Source organism: Scomber japonicus, chromosome 5 (genome assembly GCF_027409825.1).
Source record: "Scomber japonicus isolate fScoJap1 chromosome 5, fScoJap1.pri, whole genome shotgun sequence".
Taxonomy (NCBI): Eukaryota; Metazoa; Chordata; class Actinopteri; order Scombriformes; family Scombridae; genus Scomber; species Scomber japonicus.
The window spans coordinates 7771738-7796524 of NC_070582.1; the positions used below are offsets into that span (position 1 = coordinate 7771738).

General features: G+C 38.6%; 2 protein-coding genes across 4 annotated transcripts; both read right to left on the reverse strand.

The window, feature by feature from the left end:
* Positions 1 to 48: 48 nt before the first annotated feature.
* wee1 (WEE1 G2 checkpoint kinase) lies at positions 49 to 5608 on the reverse strand. Its single transcript, XM_053318977.1, has 10 exons — positions 5072 to 5608; positions 4053 to 4267; positions 3573 to 3639; positions 2545 to 2717; positions 1866 to 2134; positions 1437 to 1526; positions 1224 to 1309; positions 964 to 1134; positions 422 to 567; positions 49 to 240 (listed from the first exon to the last, which is right to left on the reverse strand). The coding sequence occupies exons 1-10, from the start codon at positions 5549 to 5551 to the stop codon at positions 84 to 86; spliced, it is 1854 nt and encodes a 617-aa protein (XP_053174952.1). The 5' UTR covers positions 5552 to 5608; the 3' UTR covers positions 49 to 83.
* A 2263-nt stretch (positions 5609 to 7871) lies between these two features.
* Positions 7872 to 21335, reverse strand: znf143b (zinc finger protein 143b). 3 transcript variants are annotated; one of them, XM_053319560.1, is made up of 15 exons: positions 21208 to 21335; positions 18116 to 18231; positions 17301 to 17489; positions 16997 to 17077; positions 16124 to 16320; positions 15875 to 15943; positions 15669 to 15785; positions 15432 to 15507; positions 14596 to 14721; positions 13229 to 13408; positions 12858 to 13085; positions 12588 to 12736; positions 10495 to 10647; positions 9312 to 9440; positions 7872 to 8173 (listed from the first exon to the last, which is right to left on the reverse strand). In XM_053319560.1, the coding sequence occupies exons 2-15, from the start codon at positions 18219 to 18221 to the stop codon at positions 8090 to 8092; spliced, it is 1884 nt and encodes a 627-aa protein (XP_053175535.1). In that variant the 5' UTR covers positions 18222 to 18231; positions 21208 to 21335; the 3' UTR covers positions 7872 to 8089. The 3 variants fall into 3 exon arrangements, with proteins under 3 accessions (XP_053175535.1, XP_053175534.1, XP_053175537.1); XM_053319559.1 differs by having other exon boundaries at positions 12852 to 13085; XM_053319562.1 differs by having other exon boundaries at positions 9272 to 9440; positions 12852 to 13085.
* Between the last annotated feature and the right edge of the window lie 3452 nt (positions 21336 to 24787).

The window sequence follows — 24787 nt, forward strand, 5'->3', positions numbered from 1 at the left end:
TAAACTCAACAGATCTGATTTTTATTTTTTAAGTCCATGTGTTTTCCCACGTGTTTCACTTCCTGTCATGGTGGGTTAAAGTCTCAGTAGATGGTAAGGCTGACCGACCGGTTCATCTTCTTGCCGATGAGTCTGGAGGTTCTGGGGTTGGACTGGACTGTGGAGCGGGTCAGGATCCTGTCTGTGGATAAAACCTTCTCCTCTGCTGCGGCTCGTGCCATCTGAGCCTTCTTCAGCTCCCTGCAGGAAACAAACGGTGAGGGTTAATCATTAATGAGGCTAGAAGCTCAGGGTCGCTGACAGATTTATGCTGTTTATCCTGGCGCAGAAGATTCATACTGAGAACAGACTGTACTGCTCATTTTTAGCTTCAGCAGTTGTCCAAACATTTTATCTACGTAATCAAACTTTGTACACTTACTTTTGGAGCAGAGCGTTCTTGAACTTTTCCGCGTTGAGCTCGACTCTCAACTGGTCTGCGCTCATTCTGGCAGCAGTTAAGAGTACCGGGTGTTTGATGAGGTCAGAGGTTGACGGTCTTCTAGCTGGGTCAGGGTGAATCATCAGCTGAAAAACATGAGGGGACAAAGTAAGTTTCAAGTAGGGAAGAAACTGAAAACTGTCATTTGAAAGAAAAATCTCTTTATGGGGCTTCAACAAATAAATAAACCAGCAAATATTCATATTTGCAAAGTTGGTGGTTGTTATTTTCCTTAAAATTGCTTTAGTCAAAATCAAAAACAGTAATTTTGCCTAGTACAATTTAAATTGCTGCCAAACAATGAACTGTTTCAGCTTCTAATGATTTCCATTAACTAAATCTAGTTAAAATGCTTATTTCCTTCAAGGCCTTAATCTTAAAAAAAAATCTAATACAATCAACAAAAACAATTATGGACATCCTCTGACAGGGGACACACAGTTATTATTCAAAAGAAAGGCAAACTAAGCGTCAGCTGTTACCTTTAGAAGACTGAGAAACTCTGGAGAAAGCACTTGGGGAATGGCGGGGAGTTTTCCCTGCCGGATTTCGTGCCATTTGTCTCCGTTGGTGGGCAGAGGCTCGGCCCCCGAGGCGCTGATCACAGTCAGAGCTAGAGCAAAGATATCGGCCTTCATCAAGCTACTGTAGTCCTACAAACAAAATCAGAAGAGAAGTTAATGAGATTTGTTGAAGCTTGACTCTTTAAAAAAGTGAAAGACGTTCTAAAAAGATGACGAACCTCTTGTAAAACTTCATTGGCCAAATATCTGCTGTCACCCTCCTCCACCTGTGGATTGTTCACTCGTGTCACATGACCGAGATCACCTGGAAGAAGAAACAGATATTTTAGATCTAAGGTTTTATCATTATCTTTCAGTGAGCACAATAAAAATGGCTTTTAAAACAAGAGGTAAAAACTAAAATGCAGAAAGAAACAGCAGAAGCAGCTTACCTATTTTATAAATTACACTGGTGGTCAAACCTTCGTCCTCGTCACATTCACCACAGCTGGCTACGGATTTACGTGAAATAAAGATGTTGCCTGGAACAAGAAGACATCAACATTTCCTGTTAGTTTCTGACCAGACAATAATCAATTCAATTGTTGATTTAATGCTTTTCTCAGTGATATAAACACGGTGATAAAGTGCTTTTCTTTGGGTTTTGGACAATTGATCAAACAAAACAGGACATATACATTAATCTCTGGCATTTTACACACAAAATGATTCATTGAGAAAACAATTAGCATATTAATCTATAATGAGAATAATTGTTGGTTGTAGCCCTACTATAATTATTACCACAATTAGTTTATTACATTTCTTTCTCAAGGGCAGGAACAAAAACGAACACTAATTTTACACCCTGAAGTACTCACTTGGCTTGATGTCCATGTGCACCAGGGAGGTAGAGTGGATGTACTTGAGGCCTCGTGTGACTTGCAGCAGCAGATCTTTGAGCTCCAGCTCCGACAGGTAACTGAGGCGTCTGTAGTTCTCGGCGATGACGTCGGATAGCGTGCCACCGTTGCAGTACTCGTTCTGGATGAGCATGTGGTCGTCCTCCGCCCAGGCAGAGTAGTAGCGCACCACGTGGGGATGCTGGCCCAGCACCGCGTGGGCATACACCTCCCGCAAGGCGTTCTGCCTGTGGAGTAGGGGAACAGACCGCTTTAATTAAAACACACATCTGAGGAAAGTTTTGTGGTTAAAAATAAGGATAAACCGGCACCTCAAAGGCTTACAGTACATTTTAATCAACTGTTTATGCAAGGGAGCACATGAATCACTTTAGGGAAACTTTAGGGGAATTTTACAACAAGCTCCGTTCAAAATCATTACATACAAGACTTTAAAAGTGATCACTACTACAAAATCATGTGTTTATCAAATTTAAATGATAGTTTAAAGAATTACATGTCTTGTAAGTAGTTGATAAACAAAATTGTGTCCTGTTTACACTGTTTCTTTCACATTTTTATGCACACCGGAAGCCAAACATCTGGCTGCAATCTCCCAAAAAGAAGTGTACTTTAGAGCAAAAGAAAGTAAACTTACTCGTCTACTGATCCCGCCAGAGGTTTCTTTGATCTCTTGATGGCGTAGATGCAGCCATCGATTCTTTTCACACACTTGAAAACAGCACCAAACTCCCCGCAGCCGATTTTCTCCAACTCGAGGAACTCTGAGACGTACCGGGACATCATGTTGCTTTCCATCATGGTGATCCTCTGCAGAAAACAGGAAGAGAGAGAAGAGTTTAATCTGATTTCCACTGAAAAACCTGTCATATCACATCAGTTGTTTTACAGGTTTTTGTACACTAGATATAGGGAACCTGCACATTTTTTAAGTACAAATGTAATGACTTTTAAGACCTTACTTCTGAACTAAGTTATATAGGACTACAACTAATGATTAGTTTCATTATAGTGATTATTGTTTACTTTAATTATTAAGTTGATTGGTTGGTTTATGTAAAATAATCAGATAATGATAAATAATAGAAACTGAACAAATATAATTGTTAATGCCTAAAACCCCAGACATTTTTAGACTTTGAATATCAAAAACCTAATTTAAGGATCCACTAGGACCCTGGGTTAGTTTGCATAATCAGTGAAAGCAAGCAAAGCCAGTGGTTGAGCTGGTTTCAGTAAAAAAATGCTAATGAAGCATTTCAGAGAAACTGGAGAATAAAAGCAGAAAGTTAGAGATGGATTCCAGTGTTTTTTGGCAAGAAAAGAGACTTAATCCATCCACATTCCAGAGAGATGAGTTAAGAAATGAAATGACGACATGTAGTCATTTCACCTTTGGACTTTAAACTTATGACTCATATATTATGGTGTAATGTGTCTGATGACTGTCTGGTATTTAGATCAATACCTGTTTGTTTGTATGGTTGAACTATTTATAGTGTATTTTATTACATTCAATTGTTGCTTGTGCTTTTATTACATGTTTAGGTTTAGAAATTATCTTCAGAACATCTTCAAAGATCAGACTGGTCCTCTAATAAAAACAAACTAAAACTCCTAAATGAAAAAGTAATTAATGCAAATCTGACAGAAACTCTTAATTACCTTTGAGGGCGGCAGGATTTCCTCCTCTCCCTCACCGTCACTTGCCTCCATGTCTTCTCCACATGAGCTGAAAAGTTTAGAGACAATAGGAGGTGTTGGTTAGCATTCTGTACAGCAGGGGGCAGCACAGGGGGGGAGGAGGGGGTTCACAAGCACACGAGCAGAGTTCACCAGTAACCATGAGGTCTTGGGTTTCGGCCAAACCCCTCTGGCCTTAGTCAACGGCTTTAACGAATCTGGTTATTATAACAATGGGGTTTTGATCTGTGTTCAAGATAACAGGTGTGGGTGTCCAACACGGCTCTGCCATGTCATTAACTGACCGAGGTTGTAAACCAGAATATTAACGGCAGCTTGTCTTTGAAAAGTACGACAATCTGCAGCTTTTATTTCTGCACAATTAACGACATTAAAGATTCTGGGACAAAAGTATATCTAACTATGCCAGCCTGAAAAAACAACTCCATCTGTGCAACTTACTCATTCCAGTGTGCCCTCTTCCTGTTGTTTCTCTGCTGTGTGGCCGACTGGATGAGGAGGGAGTCGGGGGTGAAGGGGTTAAAGTTGACTAGGGGAGTTTGCTGTCTCCTGCTGCTGTCTGTGATTGACTTTGCTGAAGGCTCCACATTCTTGAACAGGGCAACTCTCCTGCTGGAAGATCCTGGGCCGGAGCTCCTGGCTTTGGACAATAAACTCTGCAAAGAAAAAAGAAAAAAAAAGAGAGAGAGAAAGATTTAGAGCTTTGAAATGAAAAGACTAAAGATTAACAATGCAAACAGTAGCCGGAAAACTTGATTAAAAAAGTGAAAAACTAATGTTTGGTAGTTCTTACATAAGAAAAGAGGACTGTGTATATTTGAATAAAATGCTGAGTAATGCAATGAACAGCATTAAAAGACATGCCCAGACATACTTCAAACTCCACATCATCAACTGAGCTTGGCTGGCTTGACTCTACAGTACCAGCTTTATGTAATAGTACAGTTGCACTTTAAGTGGGTCACTGGGTCGTTACCTGCCACATGAGTACCTAATTCAAAAAACTGGATTTGTTTGTGTAAGCTTGGGTGACATTTTCTATCCAAAAACACCAAAAACCACATGTTTCAAGAAGATTTAACATGTTCAAGACACTTTTAGAGAAGATTTCACTCTAATCTGTATGTGAATTAAGATCACAAAAAGGCTTGATTTTAGTGTAATATATTATTATAACTCTTGGACACTTTAGGAGTGACTGTTTTTATTATGTTTGTGTTTCTTTAGTTGCAATAGTGGCATGATCTGTAAAAGAAACTCACTCCTTCAACGATTCATCCTCCAAATTCAAACTAAACACGTTTTATCTTGTTGCGCAGCACTTTGGAAAAACCTCGTGTTAGTCAAAACTGTGCTATAGTGGATTGGATGTTAAATAAATAGAAGCCACTAACTTATTTTATATGACTCTTGCAACATTAATAACATTAATTTAGGTTGTTTTGTAGAGAAATACTAACCTTTGGTGTGTGCGGTGTGTCAAAAAGTCTGAGTTTTCTGAAAGTTTTGTGCGGAGGTGTGTCGGGGCAGTCTGGGATCGGGGAGCTGGATCCTTCTTCTCCGTCGTCCTGCACGTAGGATCTCTCCGGTGAATATAACCGTGAAGCTTTCCTCGGTGACGGCGAGCAATGTGCAAAAAGCCCGCTGCAGCTCGGAGACCGTAGATGAGACGGAGATCCAAAACCTTCCTCGTCCCAAAGCTCATCGTGGTGCATTGGGCTGCTGCTGCCTTCAAGTCGCTTATCTGCGGCGGCGTCTCCTCCTCGTCTCACTGGCACCGGAGAGTCGAGCTCCGTGAAGCCAGACTCTCCCCCGGTGCTGTTATTAACATCCTCGATTGGCTCGTCCTCTCCGTCGCTGGATGCAAACTGTAATTTCTGTCGGATCGGTCGAGATTTGGGAGAGGGCGATCCGTGTCGATGGCGACTGTAGCTCGACATTTTGTGTGTGTAGGATTTAAACCCCGGTGGTGGCGTCGATGGGTGAAAAACACGCGGTTGGACCCCCAAATACCGACTGCTGCGGCGTTTCTCGTAAAAGCTAGTCAACTTATACTACTTTTAAATAAATACAGTGTCCCAAAGTGGTTTAAAGCACCACTAACATGCGAGAAAAAGTAAAGTTGTTGTTGCTAACTTGCTACACGCCCATCCATCCAACGCTGAGAAAACGAGCTCCGGGAGTAGCTTGATTTTTTTTTTTTTACCCCGTAAACCAAACGTCCAAAAGTCGGTGTAAAAGTTAAAAAAACACAAACACCGAAGCTATCAGCTGGTGCCTTCTCGGTTTAGTCACCGACAAGCATAAAAAAACCCCGTCTGGACCGCAATAAAACGCACAACACCAATGTTTACAAAAAAAAAAAAGTTTGAATGAGTCAAGAACTAGCCTCTTCCTATCACGCGCGTGGCAAAGGACTTCCCGCGACCGTTGGTCACGTGGCCCCCGGGCGGCCAATCAGAGCGCGCTTCGAGAATTTGAAAGATGGGCGTTCCAGAAGGGGGGGTGGGGGTTCCAGAACGCGTTGCGTCATACTCGGCGGAGCAACAATCTGGCGCGAAGTCGACTCTCTTTGATGTGTCTTCGATTTTTACACCGACACCGAAAACAATGCGCACATTATCATTATTATGGAGAGACGGCTTGATCAAAGAAGGCGGGTCGCGGCTCAAAACAAGGAGCAAAGTTAACTGACCCGTAAATACCTAATTGATATATTGGTTTACACGTGATTTAAGATTCAAGATTCCTTTTATTGTCATTGTAAAAAAAAAACAAAAAAACAACTATATATATACTACGAAATTTCATTGCACCAAGTGAGGACAATGTAACAGTAAAAATGATAAAACTAGATAAATAACATTCATTCCACTAAATGCACATTTCACTCACACAAACACACAAAGTAGAGGTGTCAAACTCATTTTAAATCCAAGCCCAATTTGAACTCATATGGGCTGGACCAGTAAAACCATTACATAATAACCTAGGCTATAAATAATCAGGGTTGGGAGGGCAACTTTGGGAATGTAATAGGTCACAGATGACTCATTGTTACCCTATTTGAAATGTAATAACTTATTTAACTATTTTTTTACATTTGATTACTTTTTGATAACTTTTTAAATGTTCTAACAAATGTTTTCAGCTGTTAGGGTTAAGTGTAACCATTAAGCACCAAGATCTAAGTTCAACTGTTTTTCATGGATACTGACATGATGTATTAGGGAGATCATTTCTTATGAAGATTTATCTCTCATTTGCAAATGTATTCATTAGTTCATGTAGATTTTGGAATATGAAATAAAGATATTTTATGAAAAATAGGTGAGAGAAATATTCTGATCTTTATCTTCATAAAATATAACCATATAACCATGCAAATACATCACATTCATATTTAAGACTAAGTATTGTAAGAAAATGAAGTTAAATAACAGTATGTTTTACTCATTTGGAAGACATGTTCTTTTTGACTTAGTGTATTATTCAACTTTATATTACTTATCCATCAACATAACTGTATTTTTGTAGCTTGTTAATACTGAGCAATTTTAACCACTTTATATACTAGTGACTTTAATCATAGCTGCCATTGTAATTTCTGTAACTATAGGTGTAATGAGTGGAGTAATGAGTACAATATGTGCCTCAGAAAAGTAGTGGACTGAATGCATAATGTAATGAAAAGTAGAAATCACTGAAGTAAAAGACCTCCAAATTGTGCTTAAATACAGTAGTAAATGTAGTGTTTCAGCCACTGCCTAAAAATGGTGGTGAATACAAATGCTCTCCCATTTACAGTAGAATATTATGTAAGTGAAATTGGTAGCCACCACTGTCTCTTATCAGGAGTTTTTGATAAGGCAGATAGCTGATAACACACATCAAAGGCACGTCTGTACCCATGACATCAACCTTTAAAGACATTGTTCATATTGATTTGTTATAGTGCTTCAGAACATGTTTAAAGTTATTTTTTGTCTCAAGTTGCACATATTTTGCAAGACACTTAAAAGTAGTATTCATTAATCAGTAGTTAAACATTAGATATTGTGTTATGTATCCCTTAATTTAATGATTGACTTATATTTTACATTTTCCTCATGTAGTCTTTACTATGTGCTGCTGCAGCTGAACAACAGTAAAGGTGAATAAAGTATAACAGGGACTCAGGTGTTCAAAATCAAATACAGTCAAATAATCACACAATCATTTTTTTTTATTAGAAATAGCATTAGCTGTACATTGCACTGTGCATCATAAACATTAGAAAGCATTTTTTCCCCTCCTTCCATCTGTTTGGTTGAGGGACAAAATAGCATAGCGGAACTCCAGTTATCAAAATCCTATGTACAGATAAAAGCTAAGTTCTTTTGTGGAAAAAAGCCTCGGAGGAAGACTCGTGATTTCTCTTGCAGATAAAGTCCAATTCAGATGGTTTTGAACCTAAATCATAGTCCATAATGTGTCCATCAATCATCTAGGCCGGGTGACTCCCCTTGCTGTATTCTTGATGCTATTCTGATGGCTTCCTCCAGTGAAGGCTGATCACTGAGCTGCAGAGGAAAGAAAGACAATGTCCATTAAACAAACATTTACTGACATACTCTTAACTACTGTTAATCGATCATTACTACTGATTAAATCTATGTGCTCTGCCACCCTTTTAAAATAAGACAATACCACCTCTGATGCTGTCAGGCTGCTGAATTTCATTGATGACTGTCACATGGTGGAAAAAGGTTGGAAAAGAGTGTTTGCTTTGTAATTACCATGACAGAGAGAGCAGAAGGGGGTAAATGGAAACTGTTCCTTAGGATAAATAAAGGTTGGTCATCAGACCTGCCTTTGATGTGGTTGTTGCCCTCAGGGGTTTTAAATAGTTAACATACTACTTAGATTTTATTGAATCATGTAATTTATTGTTAGATCACATATATTTGTGATAATAAACCAGATTATTATGTTTCTAAAATGTTTTGAATTGGTTTGAAACAGAAACAATGAATGTTTGGCATTACTAAATCTTTATTAATGGATGAAAAATTCCACAAATTTCCTTCTGGTCTTAGTGATAAGCTTCTGTTCAGATGTCAAGGCAATAAAATAAAATCCCACATAAAACCACAACTGTAAATTATTATTAAAGCGTTGGTTTCCTCTTTTTCTTTTCTTTTTTTTTTGCAGAAAAAGCGGATCATTGTTAATTTGGATTACATGTAAACTCACACATCCTGTGTTTGCAAGTTTCGGTTTAGTTTGATCCCTAATGAAATGCACCAGCAGGAGGGTGGCAACACATCTACACCCCCCTCCAGCTGAATCCCACCTCCCCATGATCTTCTGCAAAGTGTTTGAACAAATAGCTAAAGAGGGTGGGATCTGGGGAGGGGTTATTTAGGGAGACTAATTTAAGTCCTGACTGAAACTCCTGCCAGTATCATGAATACAACAGAACACTAAGTGTTTTCAGTCAAAGCAAAAAGGGGATCAAAGTAGAATCTGTGGGCTTAACATCCAGTCTCTAAGTGATATTTATGAATTTAAGAGGCCTCTTCTGCCTCCCCATTTTCAAAAATATCACATTTTCGGCATTTAAACGACACAGTGTCCTCAGCTTCATGAACTGAACAAATTCACAGATTGCGACTCACCCCACCAGTCTATTCACTCCCATGGGGTCGGTCTACCAACCTGCACAGCAATGTGAGTGCCATTAGATGTGGCCAATAACGTGACTGGATGAATGTCATCCTGCTCTTGGCTGTAGCCTGCCTCCTCCACAGTTTGGAACGAGGCCATGTCTGGGGCCATGATGGCCACCTGAGGGAGACAGAGAAATCGTAGTCAGATCACAGGTTTGGTGTTAAGTTACAAATCAATTAGTAGAAAAAACATCTGATGCGATCAACAATGTCCACCAGGAGTTCAATAATGGACACATACCTGAATATAATACACGCTGTGGTGAAGCTGTTTGACTAGTTTGTTACAGTTTGTCCCAGTCATCTAATTAATTACGTTATTTATTAAAGGGGACATATCATGCTTTTTGTGATTTTTCTGTCATTCATATTGTTATAATGTTAGAAACTAGGTGAAAGTGCTCCCTGAAAGTCAAAAGTCAGGGCTTCTTCAGAGCATATTTTGGATTGGATATATAGAGAAGTTTCCATTTTGAGTGAAGAGTGGGAAAAATAAGCAAAATCTGACTACTATTGTTTGTTTACGTAGCTTCCGGAGCGGTGGAAGTCTGCTGGGGGATTTCCAGAAGCTAATAAATCACAATAGAGTGGGCCCAATGGGGAGGGGGGATTTTTTTGAATCCGTTATTTAATCAGGGAAGTTTTATTGAGAGACAGCTTCTTTTTGGCAGGAATGTCCTGATCACGCTCCCGGAACAACTACAGTTTGACCTGCCAGCCACTGGAGCAGCTAGGGTTAAGTGCCTTGCTCAAGGGCACCTCAGTAGTGGTAATGAGGAAGGGACAAGTGCTGCTTTTTCAATTTTCTCCTCTCAGGTTTACCCTGCAGGTCTGGGGATTGAACTAATCACCTTCCAGTCACAAGCCTGATTTAAAGAGAGGAGCTAAAACGACCTGTTTGAGACAGAAGCTGAACTGAGGGGCTGCAATAAGGGTCAGTAAATAATGAACTGTAAATCATCTAGAGAAATTCCAGTAGGGCCCAGAATGAAAATATAGACTTGGAAATGTGCATGATATGTCCTCTTTAACTGCTGAAGCATTGTAAACCTTCAACATGGCTATAAGATGGTGGAGTTCATCACTTAGAGAGTCCTCTATACAAAAAAAAAAATCACAGCAGTCTAACAACATTTTTCTACAGTCTACTGAGAACTTGGACAATTATTCACCTGTTCGTCTGAGCCGTCTGTCGTTACCATGGTAACCGCGTGAGCACCTTGCGTCGCCAGTTCGTGGGCCGGGATGGTTATGGTTGTGCCTTCTTGGGTTACCATGGTGATTGTGCCACCCATAGCTTGTAAGTCTGCTTCAGAGATGCTGACCTGATATGAGAAACAATACAGAGGGAAGAGGGAAGAAGATTGAGTTTCAACTAACAGTACACTTGTAATTATAAACCAGTCTGTAGTCGCAGTAGTATTAGTATTAGAAGTAGTAGTAGTAGTACAGTAGTAGTATAAATGCCTCCAGGTTGTGTAAAACAGCACAGCAGTCAGCCAATCAGGTGTTTGTTTGATACAGAGCTGTTGTTTAACTGGGATGTGATTTTCTCATTACCATGACAACATGAAAATTGGCCACCCTGTGGACTTCCCGAGCTCTGGTAGCGTTATGGAGCTTTTATTTCAGGAGTGAGTCACTGTTTTGTTTGTCTTGTGCACACACATGGATGCACATGAACAAAGGTGATGTCATACACGTACTTGAACGCTGTAGTGACTATTGAGGCTGCGGGATATATAATGACGTGTGCTTCCAGTAAACGTGAGGGGCGTAGAAGGTCAAAGTTCAGATTTTTTTACAACTCTTTACAACAGTTCAGAAATGTCCACAAAGGTATATGAGTCAGTGACAAATAAGGGTTGCCAAGATGAGCAATTCAAAAACATCATAAAAAGTTAAAAGCAGCATCAGGTTTGTTAAAATGTTAATTTTGTATTTTTGTTGGTTTTATGTGATTAGAAATGACAATTGCACCATTCTTTACCAAAAGTAAGACTGAATGCTCCTGAAAATGTCAAATGGTGTAAAGAATGATAAATATTAAATATTTCATCCAACTACAGTGTATTTAAATGCACTTATACAAATAATTACTTCATTTAAAAGCATCAATATTTTTGGGCTTTTTTGCCTTTATTTATATAGTATCTGGCAGAGAGGCCAACAGGAAGGAGAGAGAGAGAGAGAGAGAGAGAGAGAGAGAGAGAGAGAGAGAGAGAGAGAGAGAGAGAGAGAGAGAGAGAGAGAGAGAGAGAGAGAGAGAGAGAGAGAGAGAGAGAGAGAGAGAGAGAGAGAGAGAGAGAGAGAGAGAGAGAGAGAGAGGGAGGAATGACCTGCACCATAGGTCCCTAGCCGAATTCGAACCAGGGACGCTGCGATTACGTGGCATGCGCTCTAACCACTCCAGTAAAACTCTCACTTTACCCAAAACAAGGCAGCACCGCCTGCAAGTTGGACGTATATACATATGTACGAGTGTATGGTGTGTACCAGAGAATTATGTTTTTATTTTATCAGGCTGTTCTAGAGAGCTTAGTTAGATATGGAGTGTCAGCATGGCACGGCAACCTCACTGTGAAGCTTGCACGTCTTGTACACACTGCCATAAGGGTGATGGGGGAGAATGAATAGCAGCTTCTCCAGTTCATGTATGAGCAGTCTGTTCTGTGGTGAGCTCGCAGGATAATGACTGACCCATCACATATCCTCCACACAGAATGTGAGCTTTTGCCCCCTGGCAGACGATACAGCCTTCCCCCACCATCAACCGTTTTAGAAACTCATTTGTGCCGACCTCTCAAACTTTTAAATAATGCTGCTTGAGGCTGTGAGGATTGTGCAATGGTCTCATGGGGTTTTATTATGGGGTGAGTGCAATATTGCGTTATGTGTAATTTATGTTGTTGTTTGTTTACTGTAACTCTGGAGGCATTTATGTGCACAGCATTTGAGTCCAAGACAAATTTCACTACAGTATGTATAGTATAGTATATCATATTGTATCGTATTATATCGTAAACACAAACGCACACATACAGCTGATAATGGCTCCTAAATAAATGTTTTCAAACTATTCAAATGATCTACAGGTGGCTGTAAAGCCCCCAAAAAAGCAGCAATGTAGCAGCAAATGCAGGGCAGCAGAAGACTGTGAGCCAGCCTGTAAACATCGATGTAAATAATGCAGGATTCAAAATAGTGTTTCAAACATTGACTTTACGAATGTTTAACGAGGAATGGCTTTTAACATTTCCATTACCTGCTGTTGTGTTCCGTCCTCCTGCGTTACCAAGGCAACGTGCTGCTGACCAATTATGTCTGAGGCCTCTACAGGAATCTGCTCCGAGCCGGAGTCGTCTGCCTCGACCACCGCTGTCGTGTAGCTCACATTGGGGTCATCGATGGCGTCTGCATTAAGAAGAGAGGATTTTAACTGTTTCCTGATGATGATGATGATACTTTTTTAATCTAATGTATATATTATCAAATCTTTAGTAAAAACTCTTTCTGTGGCTTAATTTACCCTGACCTGTCGGGGGTTCAAAGTAGGCCTCCTGCTCCTCCTCGATGGGCTCTGTGTCATTGTGCGCTGTGCGTTTGTGCATGGCGAGCGTGGAGATCTGCTTGTAGGTTTTCCCACAGTGGTTGCAGTTGTAAGGTTTACACGGTGTATGAACCACGTGATGTTTGTAAAGGCTGGAGTATTCTGTGAAGCGCTTTTCACAGCCAGGTACAGTACACACATACGGTTTCTCTCCTGGAAAAGTAGGCAAAGAATAGTCAGACAATATATATTAAGGTTTCTTTTTTCTTTATTAGTATAAGATGTCACTAAACCTCAGCTTCCTGACTCATAACGAGAGCAAATAAAAAGCCAGGGAGTAATGTTAAAGGGCTCACCGGTGTGAATCCTCATATGGTTCTTGTAGTTGGTGGCACTGGCAAATGACCGTCCGCAGCTCGGCTCGGAGCAATAGTACGGCCGCTCTCCGGTGTGTGTTCGGATGTGAACTTTGCGGATGTTGGAGGTGGTAAACGACCTGCCGCAGCCGTCGACTGGACATTTAAAAGGCTTCTCTCCTGCAGCACAAGAGACAGGACACAAGACATAGAGGAGAAAAGTCAGGGTTTAAATGTCCGTTATTTGATTTTTTTTTTTTTGTGCCACTTGGGAGCAGCGGAAACAAGTTGTGAAAATAACACTGACACATTATTACCTTTTAAATTAATATATTGCATTTGTTAGCAATCAGTTTCATATTTACACATCCAGCAGTTCAGCAGCAACATTATTATTCACTCTTTTTTAACTCTCTTTAAACATCTGACTCTTTAGCTGCTAAATGCTCCACTATGTCCACCATGTGCTAATTCTGTCTGTTTCCTGTTTGGTGCTGAGCAGGTGGTGTACAGTGGGGATTTTTGAGCTTTTTCTCTGAAAACAGATGCCTGCTGCATCTGAAAATAACACTATGAAAGTGATGCGAGAGAACCAAACCGGTAAAGTTGGAGTTAGACAGCTAAACATTAGGTAGAGTAGGTACAGTCAAGGCCGAATTAACTGTAGGTTAATCACTATGAGCCCATGACCACATTACACATTGTTATTTGATTGTTATTATAATGAATGAATATTGATTATTTATCACCATTTTAAAGGGCAATCATTTAAAAATAAGATTTATATTGCAACACTATGCTAAAACTTATTGTATGGACTTGATAAGAACTAAAAAATGAAGTATAGAAAAACGTTTGAGGAAGTGATAGACTCTGAAATATACTCTATTCTAGCAGGCAATAATGCAATATTCAAAACTAATGTGAATAAAACAACAAAAATCATGTGTTAAAAAACAAACAGCAGTATCTTGGTGTCATATTTCTTCTATTGACCACATGCCTGAACACTCCTCCAGCGCTTTTGTGGCTCTGTGGAAATATTCAACTCTCCACATCCAACCAACAAAACCTTGCAATTTGTTCGGCCAATCGTAACGCTGCATCACAATCTGTGTCGTTTCAAAAAGTCGGCGGGACCAAAATAACATAATCTCAGCTGCACATTGCTCAGTGACTTCTTTATTAGACAAAAAGGCCCCGAGGTCAAACTAACAGTCACGATTTCAGCTCCCTGCAGCAGCAAACTGTAGTTAAACTGTATCTGTGCCAGACCTATGACACATGATGAGACATTTAAACCTTTTCAGACACGTGGCGCAACATAATTATGACTGGTGAGTGAATTCCTGGGTGCGGCTGTGTACCTGTGTGAGTCCGCGTGTGCTTTTGAAGGTCTCCGGAGGTTTTGAAAGACTTGCAGCAGTTCAACTCCTGACATCTATATGGCTTCTCCCCAGTGTGTGTGCGTGAATGACTCTTCAGTCCGTACCCTTTAAATCACCAGAAAAACAAACATTTCATCATTCACATTCAGCTAAACCATTATGTCTAATCAGTAGGATAAGATAAACTGTATCTTTAGTGATCTTTATTGATAGAAATTCAAATTGGCAGTAGGTACATAAGGGTGAAAGGGATAAAATAAGTGAAATAAAATAAAATACTATACACACTAAACAATGTCTGTGTAAATAAATCTGCAATAAATAAGAAATTCTTGAGATTATATACATGTGTGCAATCAATCAATCTTTATTTGTATAGCGCCAAATCACAACAGAGTTATCTCAAGGCACTTTACACATAGAGCAGGTTCTAAACCAAACTCTTCAGGTTTTAACTTTAAAGAGACCCAACATTCCCACATGAGCAACAGTGGCAAGAAAAAAACTCCCTTTTGCAATGTTACTGGGATTAACATAGTAAATATTGTTTTAGCCACATGAGAGCACCTCAACACGTCATATTTATGCTGATTTCAAAATGATAATTAGTCTAGAACGACACTATGGTAATTAATGCATTTCTGTCATAGAGTTAACTCATAAAATACCAAAGAAATCAGAGTAAATGTTGGGGTTTTTTCAAGAATATAGAGGTGAATGATATTCTACTCTACTGCCTAAATGTTAATCTAGTATAAGGCTTTAAATTAAATGAGACTGCCCAGTGTGAAAAGTTAAACACAGAAGTTAACTACCTGTTGCAAACTTCTTCCCACATCCTGGATAGTCACAGACGTACGGTTTGTCTCCAGTGTGGGAGCGTTCGTGTACCTGCGGGAAAACAAACAGAAATGTTCAGCAATGAGGCAAAAAGTAAACAAGTAGCTGACAACATCATGAAAGAAAATGGAAAAGGAAATATCCACCCACATTAGAGTAAGAACAAGCACACAAAGGACCACATTTACATACACACAGCCGTCCACGCTTACCTTGAGATGGTGGGCAGTTGTGTAGAGCTTTCCGCAGCCCTCATATTCACAGCGGAAAGACTTCTCTCCTACATTTGAGACCCGCCCTGGCCTGTTGTCTTGACCCTGCAAGACAATCTGAAAGACAACGAACATGAGTAAGAACCCGGTGTTGTACTTGAGCGAAGGATTAAAAAGTCTGGGGAGGGAAAAGAAGGATACTCTACCCGCATGTGGACGCCATTGTCTGCTTCCACTCTGCCAAAGGACCCCAAGGGGTTCTCTATGTTCTCCACCTGACAGGAAGGAGAACGGACACTTTATATTAAAGGCAGCTGGTGTTATGTATTATGTTAGGATGTGCAGTAAAGCATCAAAAGATTATTCCAAGACAAAGGAAAAAAAATATAAAAACTAAACTAAATGTGTATATCAAGGCAATAAAAGCAAATCGAGAATCAATCCAGCACCTTTACCTTGGTGGTGTATTGTTCCAGTACACTGATGGTCTCGGGGTCGATGGCTGTGGCCTCGGCCTGCAGGTCTGCGATGGTACCATCGGCCTGGATGGCCAGGATGGTGTTGGACTGGGGCATGTGTACTGTGTGCTGGATGTAGGCGGTGCTGCCGTCCTCCAGCTGCACCTCTTGCAGGCCGCTCTGGTCGTAAGCATCTGAACAAACATAAGGAGAAGGATGTAGAGAGAGGAATCGAACGGGGGAAACTGGGCTGAGGTCCAGTATGAAATCATAGGTGGTTGTTTATTCAGGGAGGATGGAAGACTTAATAACTGTTTCTCTATATAAAATCACTCAGGACAGGTGGAAACAAAGGTTTGGAAATCTTATGAGCTCATGCTCTTAGTAATTAGTTATTAGTAATGTATTATACAGTCCTCTGTGAATAAATAGCCAAACATCATTTAGGTTGGGTTACTGACAGAAACAGATCTGAGCTGAAAGCAGCCACAAGACACTGTATGTTGAGTTTAAAATGAGTGTATAACATGATAATAAACACACCTAATGTTCATAGACTGACTGATTAGCTAACAGTAACAGATTACTGCAACACCACTTTTTAAGAGGTTGTCCAACAGCATTATAGAGAGGCAGACATGACAGGTAGAGGTAAAGCAAGAACACTAAAATGTTCAATTAAACCTCTTCATCACTCTCCGATTGATTAAAAATAAAAATGTTAGCGTCTTAATTAGTTGGATCCTTTATGTTGGCATGTTTTAACATAAAATTACAGAAATTAGACAGAGTTTAATGAGAAGAAGAAACAGGTAGTTTAACATCTCAAGAAAATGAAGCAAGAGATGTTCAACTATGTCTTTTTTTTACCTTTGGGTGTGTGGATGTAGGCTGTTGTCCCGTCTTCTAGCTGCACTGCCTGTCCATCCTCAAGCTGTAAACTGTCCCCTCCTACGACAGGAAAAACATGTTAGACACAACTACCTCACCAACGGGGACTAGTTTTCTGCTTCAGTTGATTTTTGGACATCTCTGTGTATGCTTGAAGTCGTAATAAACATAGATAGAATACAAATAAATGACTGCTTCCCATCATCCCAGACTCATATGCTGCATGTAATGTAATCAAATGATATCCTTTCTTATAAACTGCAGGGCTTTGTGTGTTTTTTACCTGCTTTAGGCATCGATACATGCTGAACGTAGGCCGCCGAACCATCCTCCAGCTGTATGACCTGACCGTCCATAATCTGCCCGTCTGAAAAGGCCGTTTTGGAGTCATGTTGGATGTACGCAGTGGATCCATCTGCAAGAGTAACAGCCTGCAGGCTCACCGTGTCCATGCTCTCCATCTGATCGCCATCTAGGGAATGATGTATATATAATTGATATTTTAATTGTCAGCTAAAAGATAACATCGTGTTATGGCTGCACAAGTCGACTTCAGAGTGACAGACAGCTCTAAACGCAACATTTCACTTCAGTATCTATTATAAATACACACTGACTTATTGTATTTAATTATTATTACTACTGTAATTACCTTCTTATCTTCTTGCTTTATTTATAGTTGTGTCACATACACTTTTGTAGTTACTATTTATGTAATAACTATTGGTTTATCTTTATGTCATGCTGTATAAAGTATATAGCAGATGCTTATAATTGACATTTTTATCATCATTCTGATTTCTCTTTATTGTGTAAAGCACGACTGTGTTTTGTGCTACATAAATAAAGTCATAAGCATAGAATATAGCATTTAAGAATCATGTTATGCATTTGTTATGTACTTACTTTGTGGAGCAATACTTAAATATCCCTTTAATAAATCATCTTATCCTATTCATTCAGCAGTGACACAACAACAACAACAAGAATATGTGAATCGATTTAACTGAATAATTTAGCAGGCTGGGCTTCTCAAAGAGTGTCGCAGTCTAAACGTTAGAAAACTAAATGTTGTTGTAACAATGACACGTAGCTTACCCGCCACCGTCACGGCCTCTGTGAGACAAAGAGTGACCGGCTGCCCTTCAGCATCATGAAACTCTGCCATTCCCTGGGAGTCCCGGTTTATCTGGGCCAAGAGCATGCTTCAGCTGCTGTAATGACAGACGCAGGAAACACACACACACACACACACACACACACGTAAGGCTTTTGGCTTGATAAGAAAAAAAAACCCCACAGACACACACACTGATATACTGTAAGAAGCGCTGAGGAGGCAGATACTAACTTCAAAAGCATAAATAAACTGCCTGTTCTCTTTCAACACTGTGTATAGATGTTCTATACTGAGAATACACAGACTCCAAACTTGTGTCTATGATAATTTGATTAAACACATAAATTAAGGGACTTTATAACATTTAAAAACACACAAAACTGAAATAATCAATCCATAAATTAATCAAACTTCATTTGTATAGCACTTTTCATACATCGTAATGTAACACAAAGTGCTTTACATAGCTAGAAATGTAATGTAGGTTAAAAATTTTAAATTTAAGAAAACCCAAATAAAATAAAAAGGTAATAAAAGACTCAATAAAAACAGGAAGTGAGGAAATGTTATCATAGAATAAAGTGGGTAACACCAGAAATGTTAGGAAAAAGGAAAAAGATAAGAGAACAACTAAAAAGAAATGTGATGAAGTAAAACCAGACAATAAAAATTGGGTTATGAAGAGGAAAACAATCAAGAAAATTAAAATAAAAGACAGATTAATGAATAAATAAATAAAGTCCAATTGAAAGGTAAGTCTGCTGCCCTCAGGTCTTCAAGAAGAAGAAGAAGAATGAATGAAAAGTCTAAAAGTGTCATTTTAAGGTCCTCTCATCCTTTCATTGTGCTTTACTGGTTCATATACAGGCACATTTTATATTAAATTAACATAAAGCAGTTGACACACAGTAAATTACTAGATGTTCGGGGTCTCTGGCCCTACATAACTTTATACTGCATTCACTACTGACATAAAACACACTTGCAATAACATGTCGCTACCATTAAATAAGACTTTATTGATCCCCAGAGAGGACATTTTCATGTTACAGCAGTGCAGGAAACAAGTAAAACAGTTAACAAGTACAAAATAAAAGCTCTATATAGCCTATATTATGAGTATTACAGTACTTTGACTGCTGTATACATGACCTGACTTGTGGATGTAGAAATTAAAAAGTTTGTCAAAATATATGCAGAAGTAAATGTTCTCATAGGTAGAGTTATTTATATATATATGTTTTATAGGCGAAATAGTCAATATGAATAAAATATGCAGCAGTGTCATCTAACCAGGACAGCTACAGGCTTTGCTGATTCATCCCAAGTGTCTTTATATGATTTACTTTAAGTTTTATTAGTTTGAATAAAGCGTTCCTAGCAAGCATGTAGCACAATTATGACTTACCATAATTGTCTTCTTGGTAATAAAAGATTAAATAATAAATAACTGTAGTGTCCGGCTCAGCTGTGGCCGACTGACAGCATGTTTGAGGAGTCAGACAGATCTCAGCTGCAGCCGCCTAAACGATGTGTCATACAGGAGATGACGCTGAAGTTGGCCTCAGACTCAGGGTTAAGGGAAAAGTTAAGGGAAACATAAATAATTATATTTAGCAGCTCTTATCCGGTGTTTTCTTTGTTTTTTTTAACCACTTACAGCTATGAGAAAGTGTTAGACATCGTACCAAAAGTGTTAACATTGTTTAAACACACTTTCACATTTATTTTGCTTATAAAAAAGACAAAAAGGGAGATTTCACTGCTTTTCCACATCCAAACCAAGTCTAGATCAGACACAATTATATGTATAATTGTCAAACTTTCTTAATAATAATAATAATAATAATAATAATATTATAATAACAATAATAATATAGTCCAGGTTTGACAAGCTCAACTATTTAGTTGGAGTTGCTGTAATGTGGCCTGGATTGGTAAAACACTGTCATTATATAGCACAACAAAATTACCTATGACAGCCCTAGAGATTCATTTAACAACCAATACACATCAATAAATGAATAAATACAGTATATATAAAGAATAAAGAGATAAATTCATAATATTGCAATGATGCCAGGCTCAGATTGTTATTGCACAAGCATCCAGTAGCATTATTATTGCTCATAAGGAAGAAAAAAGCAGGTTAAATCGCCCTTTTTGCTATTTTTCATAAGTAAAACAAATGTTTAATGAGTCTGTGGAGTCTCTTTATTAATACAATCCAGATGTGACAAGTTTAATATAAGTATAATTGTTTCTATTCTGGGTGGAGATCCAAAAATAAGCAGTGAAATCGCCCTTTTTATATTGTTTTCCTATACAAAATAAAAGATGTCACAAATGTGAAACTGTGTTTTAATGTCTCCCTGGAGTCTGTTTATTAATCTAATCCTGATGTGACAAGTTTAATATAAGTATAATTGTTTCTATTCTGGGTGGAGATTAAAAAACAAGCAGTGAAATCGCAGTGAAACCCCTTTTTTAAGTCAGTTTTCATCAGCTAAATTAAAATATTATACATCTTAGGAGTGAGTTTAAACACTTGCGATGTCTAAACACCTTTTCCACAAGTATAAGTTATTTAAAAAAGCCAATAATAAGCTGCTAAATGTCATTATTGAGGCTTCCCTTAACTACGAGTGAGAAGCTAACTTCATGGTGGCTAACAGTAGCATGCTAACTGTCACGACTGTCTCTTTTAGCTGCAATAAAAAACACACTCTATTAAAGAGTATAAAGCTTAAACAGAGTAATAACAGGTTATATTTAACATCTTAAGCCTTTGTGTGTTTAGCATGACAGCTGTAAGTATAGCTAACTATCTCCACGGAGCCACTATTCAACCGCCTTTCTTTAAAAAAGCAGCAAACAAGCTGAGCTAATTAATGATAACATGCAGGGTTTGTCCAAGTTTGATATTTTAAAATGCTAAAGTATAAATCCTCGCTCTGTGTGTTAAATCCCTGCAGTACAGACACAACACAACACTCCCTCTCTCTCACACATGGAGATGGCTGTGTGGGAATAATGCACACTGGGTAAAAAAACCAATTTATATACTAACCTCCGAAAAAATTTCCAACAATTCCTCCTGTTCGACCACCATGCACCAGTGCAGGAAATGCTCAGTCCACACACACACACCAGGAACATGTGTGGCTGCAGCACATGTCCCGCCCCATCCTCCATCTGGGCGCAGCGATTGGCTAGAATGCTCCGAACGCTCTCTCTGATTGGTCGAACCCAACGTCCGTCATTTCTTATTCAGCTTCACGGGCCCCTTTAGCAGCCGCCATTCCGCGTCGGGTTGCGTTATTGTGTCGTCGACTGGGGCTTTTTTTTTTTGTTTGACTGAAATTGAAATAAGATATTTGAAGGTTTGGCATATAATGAGGTTTGTTAGGCTCCGTGTGCACGCAGGATGTGGTTTAAATGTGTGCTCCTCTGCGATATAATCAGCAGGTGTAGTAGTAGAGAGAGTATGTGTGTGGTGGAGGTTTTTCGGCATCCATGTTGGAAAACAAGGTCGTGTGGGTAAAAAAAAAAAAAACATGAAGAAAAAAGGGGGAATGTGGGCAATGCAGTGAAAAGAGGACAGAGGAGAGGCTGTAAGGGATGAAATGTGAAGCTGACATCTGGATGACAGGACAATTAGGAGGACAGAGCATCACATCTGGATAAAAAAAGAAAGAAGAAGAAACAAGTCCACAGCTTATTTGAATTTAATTTCAACTCATGAATAGACAAAAAAAGAGGAAACTAGTGGTTTTTAATCTTTTTGGTATCTTATAAAAATCAGTGTGTAGCCTATAGCTTCTTTTAATTGATTTCAACTCATGAATAGACAATAAAAAGCTGTGGTTCAGTAGCAAAGTCACACTAATCACTACCAAAAACAACATAAATACACCTAAGAGGGAAGACATAGTACATTTACTCTATAAAAATGTGTTGAGTATTTACATTTGATGCTTCTTTATACTTCAACTCTACTACATTTCAGAGGGAAGGATTGTACTTTTTTACTCCACTACATTTATCTGACAGATTTAGTCAGGCTACATTTCAGATGAAGACTTGACTTTATGGATAATTAGCATTTTTTTTCTCTTACAAAAAGAACTCCAACTATTTTTTATTAAATAGAGCTATAAGCTATGTGCATTTCTAGAAATAATAAAAAACTAAGAGGAAGGTTTTACAATACAGGGATAGGAATGTAGTTATATTTGGGAATAATATACTGTTATAAACTATTTTAAATTACTCACTTTTATGTTTCCTGTTATTATACACCTCACCAACACATCACAGTAAAAAAAGGACTGACAAAAATCCCCCTGAATATAGTCTTCTGCACATAAAACATTGAGGGGTAGAGGTGAAACTTTATAGATACTAATCTGCTTTCTGTGGTCTTCATTCAGCAGATGTTTGCTCTCTAGAAAGATATGTTAGGTTTGCTTCCCTTTAGTTTCATGTTACCTTAAATCTGGGGTCACACACATTAAAGCTGAAATAAACAAACTTGTGTGTCTTTATTCCTATCATTATACCTGTATTTAATATATATATGTACAATCTGTGAATCCTCATTAATGTAAGTCCAAGTTTATCAATACAGAACAGCATCACTACAGCAAACTTAGATTACACTAATCTATATAGCATATTATCACTCTATCACTATATATAAATGTTGGAAAGAAACTGTATTTAACTACAATTTTGAGGTACTTGAACTTGACTTGTGTATTTCCATATTACACAACTTTATACTTTCCACTCCACTACATTTATTTGATATCTTTAGTTACTTTTCAGATGCATATTTGACACGTGGTTAATATAACAAGCTTTTAAAATACAACACATTGTTAAAGATGAAACCTTTTTGTCTTTTGATGTCTTACAAGAAGCAGTTTGCAGTCAGGGTCACTTTTCAGATGTCTATGAGTTGTTAACAGCTCCATCAAATAGTGTTTTTTCCACCTTTAAAATTTTCGCATGGTTTAACCCTCCTGTCGTCCTCCCGGGTCAAATTGACCCATCTCTCTTTTGACTGTTCCTTCCTTCCTTCCTTCTTCCCTCCCTCTTTCTTTAATTTTTCCTTTCTTCTTCCCCTCCTCCCCTCTTTCTTTGCTCCCTCCTCCTTCCATCCTTCCATCTTTCCTCCCTCCTTACTCCTTTCTTTCCTTCCTTCCTTCCTCCCTCCCTCCTTACTCCTTTCCTCCTTACTCCTTTCCTTCCTTCCTTACTCCTTTCCTCCCTCCCTCCCTCCTTACTCCTTTCCTTCCTTCCCTCCCTCCCTACTCCTTTCCTTCCTTCCCTCCCTCCCTCCCTCCCTCCCTTCCTCCCTCCCTCCTTCTTTCCTTCCTTCCTTCCTCTTTTCCTCCTTACTCCTGTCCTTCCTTCTGTCCTTCTTTGACCTGAGCACAACAGGAGGGTTAATTTCAATAAATGTTAAAAAGGATTCAATATTTCAGCAAATATCAAACATTAAAGAAGTCCAAAAACTGAAAACAGATTTTCCTCTTTTTTAATGTACTGTAATGAAATGACTGTAGAATAAAGCAGCATTTTAAAATAGCGAGATTGTAAATGTTTTATTATTTCAAAATATAACTATATCTCTATTCAGCCCTGATTGGCATTTTTGACTGTGTATATATAGTTATTGCAAACCTTTTTATCTCTCTTCATATCTCTCTTGTAAAACATTCCTCTAAAACTAAATATTGAATGTCTAGAAATGTATAACTTACAGCTCTATTTAACATTCAGAAACACAAGAAACTTCACTTCTGTCACGTTTGTTTTTCTCCAGTGGAGTCACGTTTCTATAAAATGATGTATACAGTATTTGGTCCTCTGGTCAAGAGACACAAGGACAGACAGGACGATACAGGAAGTGTGTGTCAATGTAAAAGCCCTTATTTTATTCAACACTTAAACTTTGACACCTTTTCACAACCTCACAATGCATATGAACTTTTTCCTTGTTGCATAGCCCCACTCCACCCAAATATGTATGTTACTTTTTGTCACTTCACCCAGATGTTTGAGCTTCTCAGTTTGTTTTCACATCTGGACTGAGAGTAAACTACAAGTGTACTAAACTGGATATAAACTACAGACTTCAGGTACAACTATGCTCATGTGTGTGTGTCATATATGATATAGGCTGTAACATGCCATTAACAGAATATTAATCTGTGAAGGGATTAATTAGAAAGTAAGACTGAGAAATGGTGTTTTAGTATAGCAAAAAATGTCATTACATTATTTGTGCTGCTTATTTGCTGAATCAACAAAATTCTCACATCTGCAAACAGCAATACGTTTTTATTGTATTGTCTTGAGAAGCTTCATCGCTTAGTGCATTTAAAACCCTCGTCCACCCAAATATGTTGCTTTTTGTCACCTCACCCAGATGTTTGAGCTTCCCAGTTTGTTTTCACATCTGGACTGAGTGTAAAATAACAAGTGTACTACTACTACTGGATGTAAACTACACAGACTTCAGGTACAACTGTGCCAATTATGCTTGAATATAGGAGAGTGTGTCATAGACCTATAGACTGTATTATAGTCTATATGGCATTAATAGAATATTATTCTATGAGGGGTTTAATTAGAAAGAA

Excerpts from the sequence above, each read along its gene's own strand:
- znf143b (XM_053319559.1), bottom strand. The coding sequence starts at position 18,221 with ATGCTCTTGGCCCAGATAAACCGGGACTCCCAGGGAATGGCAGAGTTT. Across the intron at positions 15,944-16,123 it reads TGGAACAATACACCACCAAG|GTGGAGAACATAGAGAACCC; the intron begins GTAAAGGTGCTG and ends CCTTCCTGTCAG. Across the intron at positions 14,722-15,431 it reads TGGGAAGAAGTTTGCAACAG|GGTACGGACTGAAGAGTCAT; the intron begins GTAGTTAACTTC and ends GGTGATTTAAAG.
- wee1 (XM_053318977.1), bottom strand. The coding sequence starts at position 5,551 with ATGTCGAGCTACAGTCGCCATCGACACGGATCGCCCTCTCCCAAATCT. Across the intron at positions 1,135-1,223 it reads CCAATGAAGTTTTACAAGAG|GACTACAGTAGCTTGATGAA; the intron begins GTTCGTCATCTT and ends TTTTGTTTGTAG. Across the intron at positions 568-963 it reads AGTTTCTCAGTCTTCTAAAG|CTGATGATTCACCCTGACCC; the intron begins GTAACAGCTGAC and ends CATGTTTTTCAG.